Here is a 9,723-nt window from a genome sequence, read left to right as displayed (position 1 = left end):
TTTTGTTATGACTTCACTGATATTTTGCAAGTAATTCTGTGAAGAGCTTCAAGTGCCTTTTGTAGTCCTTAATAGTTTTCACTTGAAAAATTCCTCTGTCCTCTACTAGCATGATATTGACACCTACTGAACATAAGTAGGCAGAGAATAGTATGTTGTAACACATATTCAAGTTATTTTCCTTGAATAATGGTTGTAACTTCAGCAACTCTTTATGAACAGAAAGCAAGTCTACCAAAAGAAGTTTTATTTATACAAAAATGCTCTATACAAAAACAAGGGAAATGAAATCTTTTACTACAAGTAACAGCTATCCTTATTTCTGGCCAGTTGATCCAAAACCTCCTGAGCCACGTTCTGTTTCATCCAAAACCTAAAAGATAGGCATGTGATTAATTTCTCAAAGTCATTGTCTCTTGTTCTATTATTTTGAAAATCATGTGACCACCACAATATATTTCATGTTTAGGTACAATATTAATTAATAAAATGCAGTGGATAGTGAATGACAAATTCTTGTGCTAAAGTATAATTCAATAGCAAGCAGGATTTAATTCCTCTCCTTCCTTTTAAAAAGAATAAATCAGCTGTGGATACAAAGTATTTGAAGTTCCTTACCTGGACTTCTTCAAGCTCAGGATAGTAGATGCGCTCACAGATTAGCTGGGCAATCCTGTCCCCCTTTTTAACTTCAAAGCCAAAGTAAAAAGGGTTTAAGAATTCATAGTATCAATACTTTAAGAACACTGTGATGTAAATTATTTATCCTGCAATTCTATTGCTCCTTACTAAGCATATAAATTTACGCAGTACATGTGAGCTACATAATCAAAAGTTTTGAATTAGCCACCATTACAGTTGTAAACCAAAGTTTTAATGGCTATACAGACAGTTAGCACGTCTCCTTGAACCAACTATTAATTTTAGAAGAAAACATGATTTCCGTCTTTTTTCTTGGCAATTTAAATTCTGATTTAAAACCAATCTACCCTCATTCAGTCCTCCCAATCACTGACTAGACCTAAATTTGCTTAGCAATGCTGCCTGCATCCTGTTCCATCAGACTATGTCTTGAATCCATTACAGTCTTCATTCTTCTTCAAAGTTTGGTAATCCCACTTCAATTTAATACAACATCACTATGTATTATTCTGATTATGTATTTAACTAGATGTATTATTGAAGTGATTTTGTTTCACCACAAACTCTAATATTTTTAATAACATCTGGAGCAGTCATTTGCTGCTGTAGCTAGTGATGTTAAATTCTTGAGAATAATCTTTTGGAGAATATTCTCGATGAATGAGAATATTAGAGAATTTTCATTTAAAATAGGAGAATATTCATTTTAATGCATTGAAAAATGATATAATTAGTTAATATACCTGTTTATTCATGGATAAACTTGTTCAGATGACAATCAAAAATTGTACAGATACTTTTATTCAATGGAGCATAAAGATAAAGAAACATCAAGTGTTTAAATCAAGACCACCTCACATGCTGCTACACATAATTGTATAGGTCTAGGTACTTTTAAGTGTATAAAGCATTAAAGCTACTTTCTGTAAAACAACAACAACAACAACACTGTATGGCCAAGGGTATAGAATTGCTAAGAATAAAGGTAAAGTTAAAGGTACCCCTGACCATTAGGTCCAGTCACGGACGACTCTGGGGTTGCAGTGCTCATCTCGCTTTATAGGCTGAAGGAGCCGGCGTTTGTCCACAGACAGCTTCCGGGTCATGTGGCCAGCATGACTAAGCTACTTCTGGCGAACCAGAGCAGCGCACGGAAACGCCGTTTACCTTCCCGCCGGAGCGGTACCTATTTATCTACTTGCACTTTGACGTGCTTTCAAATTGCTAGGTGGGCAGGAGCTGGGACTGAGCAGCGGGCGCTCACCCCGTCGCGGGGATTCGAACCACCAACCTTCCGATCGGCAAGCCCTAGGCTCAGTGGTTTAGACCACAGCACCCCACAGCACCACCCACATCCCTAAGAATAAGGTCACACCAAAATAGAAAAAAGGCTGTTACATATAGTTGAAATATATATGAATTCAAATGTTCATCAAATTATTTATGTATGCCACAACTGCAGCTAGAATTTTAATAGCTAAAAACTGGAAAACAGAAGAAATGCCAACGATTGAAGAGTGGCAGATGAAAATGATGGACTATAGGGAGCTCGCTGAGATGACCGGGAAACTTCGTGACTAGAGGGACGATGTGGTGGAAGAAGAGTGGAAGAAATTTAAACTGTATTTAAAAAATTATTGTATGATTGAAAAGTAGATATAAGTAGATAAGTTAGACTGTAGACTTAGAGTTTGGTTAAGTGTTTAGGAATTATGAAATAATGAGTTAAGATAATAGATAAGATTAATGATTAGGATATTTAGCAAAATAAAGTTTTTAAGATGTAAAAAATTACTAAAGATGATAGACAAGAAACGCAGGAAGGGGAGATGAGAGGAAGTCAATAGACATGTTTCTAAAAAGGTCACCATAAAAGAGATAGCTTTAAAAAAAAAAAAAAACACCCTACAAAGTTCAGCTGGATATCTACACCTCAAAGTTTAATTCTTACCTTTAAAAGGTTCCTTTCCAAAGTTAAACAGTACAACACCAACATTCCCTCTGTAATCCTCATCAATAACTCCAGCTGTAATATATAACATCAGATAATGTAAGAAAGTAGATGTTCTACCTTTTACTTGACTGCTAGAAACACCTGAATATTGAAATAAGAAACTGACTTAGATGCAACCTGTATCACATTGAAGTAAGTGGGCTAGTTCAGATGTAACATTTATGGATCAAGACAATAAAGGGCACTGGGTTTGCATGCTTACCTTCATCCTTGTTGGCCAGCTTTGATGCTTCAGTCCTAGTCTCTTTAAATCAGGCTCTCCAGATGTTGCTGGACTCCAACTTCCACCAAAGATTGAGTTGCAGTCTTCCAACATCTGGAGGGCCCAGGTTTCCCACCTGCTTTAAACCACTGTTTTATGTTACACCCAAAACAGGGAATTATTGCTTAATGCCAAATTACAAACCACAATAGAATGTGAGGGGAAGAGTTCAGGCTGGATAACTTGTTTCCAGTTTAATAAACTATTCTTTCTTTAACCAGGTTTAATACAACAGTACTGGTTCAATATCAAAACTCCAGTCTCAAGCTTGCAGTTAGTTTCAAATTCTATTCTGCAGCAGCAGCAGTCATAAAGGTCATTTATAGTGTAGAATTGTTACAATTTTACTTTAAAGAGGGATGTGAAGCGAGCCACTGCTGGTAGTTCTTTTATAAACAGCCTTGTCTTCTCAGTACTGTACAGTGGTACCTCCAGTTGCGAACGGGATCCATTCTGGAGGTCCGGTCAGATCCCGAGGTTTCCGCAACCTAAGGACCGCTTCTGCACATCCGTAGACCGCTTCTGCGCATGCGGCAAAACCCGGTAAAATACTTCCAGGTTTGCTGGGCGTGAATCCCGAAGTTTATGTAACCAGAGGGTTATGTAAACGGAGGTACGACTGTACTAATACAAATTTGCAAAAGCTACAGCAAGGGAAGTTCAGAACAAGTAGACAACTCTTTCCTATTTGCCTCTACTTGTGTCAAAGCAGCTAAAGTAGATAATAATAGGCTGCTCAAGGAATTTAACAGCAAACCAAATAAAACCATGTAACAGAATACAAATAGTTCATTGTTGGTGTCAAGAGTATTAACCAACAAAATGAAATTCTGTACTCTCCCTGTCAGACTAAGAATATACATTTTGTTGAAATCCTTCATTCCAAAAGCACACACATGCGGATTATGGAAACTTCCATAATGGCTTTTTCAGAATTACAATAACCTTCAACTATTCATACGCATAAGGAATTTTCCAAAATTTTAATATAATAGCAAAACAAAAAGCAGGAGATAGTCAAACTCAATTGTAATGTTTAAACTCACATTCAAAATTTATTCCTAATCTGTATGCATTTAAAGTAAGTTAGAAGAGTTCTCTGGAATTATGTCAATTTATTCAACTGCAAATACTACATATAACAAGAACCAGCTATTCCAAATATTCTATGTGTGGCTGAAATAACAATAACGAACTATACAAGTACCGGTATATATTTCCCACCTCAACTCCACATGGTCCCCTGGTAATCCAGCACTAAATTCTCTCCATTTCATTGTACCCAAGACACAAATGTTGCATATAACATGTGCTTCCTTTAAGTTGAAAATGTTACGAAGTAAAACATGCCTCAGGGTCTTTGGGCACCTCATAGCCTCATGAGAGTATATGCTTCAGGGACTACCTAAAAATCACCACAGTAATGAGATTTTGCAGTATTCTGCAACTAAAGCTATGAATCTAGGGTTATGGTACACACAGCAACATAAATGTTGTCAAATACAGGTTAATTTCATACTCTACTGAAACAGTTACAGGTGGGTAGCCGTGTTGGTCTGCCATAGTCAAAACAAAATCGAAAATTCTTTCTAGTAGCACCTTAGAGACCAACTGAGTTTGTTCCTGGTATGAGCTTTCGTGTGCATGCACAGTGCATGCACACGAAAGCTCATACCAGGAACAAACTCAGTTGGTCTCTAAGGTGCTACTAGAAAGAATTTTCGATTTTGTTTCTACTGAAACAGTTAAAGAAGTTTGTTGAAGGCTTGTGTTGAGTGGCAGCAGCAGCAGTGGCAGAAATAATATTAAAACAAGACAGTTAAAGGTTTTATGAAGCCCACTTCTATGTCTGCAAAGTAGCATGAAGCTAAACCTCATTTGACTGAGGATGCAAACACCTAGGATAGAGATCTAATTTATTCCATCTACAAGTTAGCCATATCAGATGTCTCAGCTGCTTGTGAACCCAGCTGTCAATTTCAACAATGTATATTTCTACTATCATATATTGGTATATGATAAAGCCACCAAGTGTTAAAAAGCATAAGAAACAAGTGACTTACCACCAACATCTATGAAGTGTTTTGCAGCTAAACCAGAGCGAGGAGCTAAACAAAAAGAAAGCAAAAGTTTTAAAAAACAAAAAAATCCAAACTGATTTTTGTAAAATGTACTTCCACGGCAAGTTGTTCAATACTAATATTTTCACATTTCACAAATATTTCTAAAGTGTTTCAATTAACAGCATTATAGTTTCTTTCAGCAATAAAATAAAGTACAAAGACTAAAGTGGCTTTAGTAAGAGAGCTGGCTTGCATTTAGAACAATTGTTTGCATGGCTGCAGCATGTAGCTCCACTCACATTAGTGAGCAATATGAAGTGACACATATGGACATGGCTAACTTGGTTAAGGTAGCCACGATTAAGAAGGAAAGCTCTATCTATCCACACTTCTTGTTCAGCATTATGGTATCTGGTGTGGTTATTCCCAACTTCAGTAGAAACCTACATTGCTCGACAAAACCGCTACAGTACATTCGTCAGTATGTTGCAATCCTTTTCAGTTGAGGTAGGGGGAAAAGCACTTTAGCCCATCAGTATAGGTTTATTACTCATTTTATAGAAGCAAAAAGTTACAGCAATCATACAAGGACGTTAAGCATATACAAAAATTATTGAAGGACTGGAATACATATGATGTGTCGAAGCAAGTTCCAACTCAAATAACCTCGAGTTCACTTCTGTGCTGGTACTAAGCTCAGGACAACTACAGTGGTACCCCGGGTTGCGTATGTAATTGGTTCCAGGTTACAGTTCGTAACCCGAAAAGTACGGAACCCAAACAAGTGCGCAAAAAACCTAGAAGTAGTGGTTTGCGCATGTGCGAACGCATCTGCGAACTGCGCAGAATGCTTCTGAGCATCCATGCGTCGCACATGCTCCGGGTTGCGCTTCCGGGTTACCAGAGTTCGTAACCCGGAGTGTATGTAACCCAAGGTACGACTGTACAAAGGGAAACACACACTGAGTTTGCTTTCATTTATTGAAGCTAAATGCTCACTGCAATGTTTTACAGAATCACATCCCAAAACCCTGATCTGCTAATAACATGGAACCAGTAAGGGAGGTAACCCTGGATTTAATCTTAAGTAGAGGTCTGGACCCTGGCAAGAGGTAAGCATTGTTGGACCAGCTAGAAATAGTGATCATGGTGCTATCACAATTCACCACTTACGTAACTGGAAAAGAAGTCTTTAACTGATTTCAAAAGAGAAAATTCTATTTGCAGACCCGACAAATTTTAGGACTGGACTTTATGGGTGCTATTTGTACAATTATCAGATTTCCAAATGCAAAGCAACAAAAAAAACCAGGCTTCAGATACATAAAAATTAAAGCATTCAAAATTTAGTTTTACATAAATAAATTTATTAATATGGGCTACTATAAAGTTGCCCTAGGCTGCAAACCCATAATTACCTTATTTTCCAGTGTATAAGACTAGGTTTTTTCTCTAAAAAATAATGTAAACAATTAGGGGGCGTCTTATACACAGATACATCTCCCCCCATTTTCTTAAATCTGAGTCCCCCCAAATAAGGGGCGTCTTATACATGGGGGCATATTATAGACGGAAAAATACAGTACTTATTCAATACAAGGGACTATAGAACTAATGTACTCCTGCAGGTTTTGCAGATCATTTCCAGGAAATACTTACAGAGAATTTAAATTCTTATTGCATAGTTCTCAGGAAAATAGTCTTAAGAAGCAATTTGCAAGATTAGAAGCTTTCTGTTTTGCAACTTACCTACTCGACCATAACATCCAGAAGGAAGGGCAATCTGAATGTCTGTTTTCACTACAGCCTTCCCTGAAGCAGGGATTTCAATGTCATGTGCACTAGAAAAGCAAGCAAATTTATGTTATTACCCAAAGAAATACCAACTGTCTTGTTAAGCATGACCATCAGACCAGCATTCAATATCTAGGCATAAAACAGCCAGGTGCTCTGGGAGTTCACAGTGCTTGAAGGGAACGGCCTTCCTCTGCCATTTGGCCCCAGAAGGTGATGAATAAAATGTGTCAAAATTCCCTTTTATGCATCAAAGTCTTTTCCATCTGGTCACTCTAGCTCTGAAAAACAAGGAATTGTACGGGCTGTAAACATTTCCAATTGGGTTGCATGGTGGAAGCTGGAGATAAGAATAGGTCCTGGGTGCAAATAAAAAATAAAATAAATTGAAGACTAAAGTAATTGTCCTAGATAACTGTAGTATACAGATAGTAACACTAGGTTAGCAATCTAAAGGGGTGGTCAACACAGGGGCGTCGCTGGGGAGGGGCGGTGGGGGCGGGACGCCCCCAGTGACAGGGTGAGCAGCGGCGGGTGGGGGTGTCAAGCGGCGGCCCCTCCCGCCACTCCCACGCGCCGCCGCTCCCTCCGTCACCCCCGGAGCAGCAGCACATGGATGGGGTGCTTCTGCCGCTTTTTTTCGGCGGGGGGGGCGACCCGCGAGGGGGGTTGTCACCCCCTCCTCGCTGGTCACCCCCCCGCGCCGAAAAAACCGCGGGGGGGGGGGCGGGGAAAGCCTGGAAAGGAAGCAGAGCAGGCGCGTTTAAGCGCCGCTCTGCTTCTTTTTCCGCTTTCCGCCGCTTTTTTTTCGGCGGGGGGGGGGCGACCAGCGAGGTGGGGGTCACCCGTCACCCCCTCCTCGCTGGTCACCACCCCCCCCCCGCCGAAAAAACCGCGGGGGGGGGCGGGGAAAGCCTGGAAAGGAAGCAGAGCAGGCGCGTTTAAGCGCCGCTCTGCTTCTTTTTCCGCTTTCCGCCGCTTTTTTCGGCGGGGGGGGGCGACCAGCGAGGTGGGGGTCACCCGTCACCCCCTCCTCGCTGGTCACCACCCCCCCCGCCGAAAAAACCGCGGGGGGGGGGGGGCGGGGAAAGCCTGGAAAGGAAGCAGAGCAGGCGCGTTTAAGCGCCGCTCTGCTTCTTTTTCCGCTTTCCGCCGCTTTTTTCGGCGGGGGGGGGCGACCAGCGAGGTGGGGGTCACCCGTCACCCCCTCCTCGCTGGTCACCACCCCCCCCGCCGAAAAAAACCGCGGGGGGGGCGGGGAAAGCCTGGAAAGGAAGCAGAGCAGGCGCGTTTAAGCGCCGCTCTGCTTCTTTTTCCGCTTTCCGCCGCTTTTTTCGGCGGGGGGGGGCGACCAGCGAGGTGGGGGTCACCCGTCACTCCCTCCTCGCTGGTCACCACCCCCCCCCCCCGCCGAAAAAAAGCCTCAGAAAGGGGGAAATCCCCCCTTTCTGTATACACGTGCGTCGTGACGTCATGATGACGTCACGGCGCGCGCGTCGTGCCCCTCCCCCAGGGGGTGCCTCTGCGCTGCCGCCGCCCCCAGCAGCGCAGAGGCTAGCGACGCCACTGGGTCAACACTACTGTTTTGTACTAAAGCCTGCTTCCAAGCACATGAAAAGGAAGTCACTTTGCGCTCTATTACCACCCCATCTCAGATTAGGTGATGTGTCTCTCAGGCGGTTTTGAGGAGTGCTTGAATTACAGGGTGGGAGGGCACCCTGTTCTTAAAAGTGAAAAAAGGCTCTTTCCAGGATTGTTAAACCACTCTGAGAAGCAAGCAGGATTCGACCATATTTTTTTTATATATTGTTAAATCACTCTGAGAAGCAAGCAGGATTCAAGCACTTTTAAAAAAACAACTATATATTGTTAAACCATTCTGAGAAGCAAGCGGGATTAGAGCACTGTATATTTATATTGTTGAACCAATCCGAGAAGCAAGCAGGATTCGAACTCTCTCTCTCTCTCTCTCTCTATTTATACATTGTTTAGCGGCTGCGGTGGGCCAAAGCCTTCTTCCTCACCTGTACAAGTCATAGCCCGCAGCCCGGGAGGAGCCCCTGGAAGGAGCGGACGCGTTTTCCGACAGCTTGGAGAAGCGGAGTTTCTCGCCGGGCGCCTCACAGCCGGAGACTTTTGGCCTCTTGCTGGGGGAAGGGGCAAGGTCCGCTTCAGAACAAGGCATGTTGTGCGCGCAAAAGAGAGAGACAAAAAGGCGGGAGAAACGGAGTTAAGGAGGCGGTTAACCCTGAGGAGAATGAAGAAAAACCCGCGCTTTTTACCTCCCCGCCTAACCGCCTCCCTCTCGCGCGCGGGAATTTCAACCCAAGCACCAATGGGCGCGCGAGGGGGGCGGGGCGAATGAGGGGAAAGGATGTGCCGTCAGTCACTCTTGTTTTAGAGGCAAGAGATATGGAGGGGGGAGGGGAATGTAGAGTAGCCCAAGCTACCCTCCAAATAACGACTTTCCGAGTTCGTACTGGAATCCATCCACTTCCATTCATCCTTTTCTCCTGGATAAAAGCGGGAGCTGCCCAAATGAGCAAAACAAATGGAGAAACCCTCAGTTCTAGCGAAATTGTGAGGAGATAGCAGCCTGCCTTCCACCAGCAATAAAAAAACTGCTAGCTGTTTAGGGAAGATTTTAATGTTTGATGGATTACTGTATTTTAATATTTTGTTGGAAGCCGCCCAGAGTGGCTGGGGAAGCCCAGCCAGATGGGCGGGGTATGAATGAATGAATGAATGAATAAATAAATAAATAAATAAATAAATAAATATTATTTTTTTATTATTACAAGTTTGCAAAAGCTAAGCAGCGTCCGGTATGGTTTCTAATTGGATGGCAGCATGTTGAGATTCCTAAATTGCAAAGGGGTTGAACTAGATGACTCTTAGGAATCCCTTCCAACTCTAGTTCTGTGATCTCCCCCCCCCCCCCGTAAAAA

At 42.4% G+C, this 9,723-nt stretch overlaps 1 protein-coding gene across 1 annotated transcript; it reads right to left on the bottom strand.

The window, feature by feature from the left end:
- Positions 1–230: 230 nt before the first annotated feature.
- Positions 231–8,986, bottom strand: DUT (deoxyuridine triphosphatase). Its single transcript, XM_033167583.1, has 6 exons — positions 8,800–8,986; positions 6,731–6,822; positions 4,982–5,026; positions 2,594–2,668; positions 619–689; positions 231–373 (listed from the first exon to the last, which is right to left on the bottom strand). The coding sequence occupies exons 1-6, from the start codon at positions 8,958–8,960 to the stop codon at positions 317–319; spliced, it is 501 nt and encodes a 166-aa protein (XP_033023474.1). The 5' UTR covers positions 8,961–8,986; the 3' UTR covers positions 231–316.
- Between the last annotated feature and the right edge of the window lie 737 nt (positions 8,987–9,723).

The sequence above is a fragment of the Lacerta agilis genome, chromosome 13 (assembly GCF_009819535.1).
Source record: "Lacerta agilis isolate rLacAgi1 chromosome 13, rLacAgi1.pri, whole genome shotgun sequence".
Lineage (NCBI taxonomy): Eukaryota > Metazoa > Chordata > Lepidosauria > Squamata > Lacertidae > Lacerta > Lacerta agilis.
This window is presented reverse-complemented; position numbering and strand designations above follow the sequence as displayed.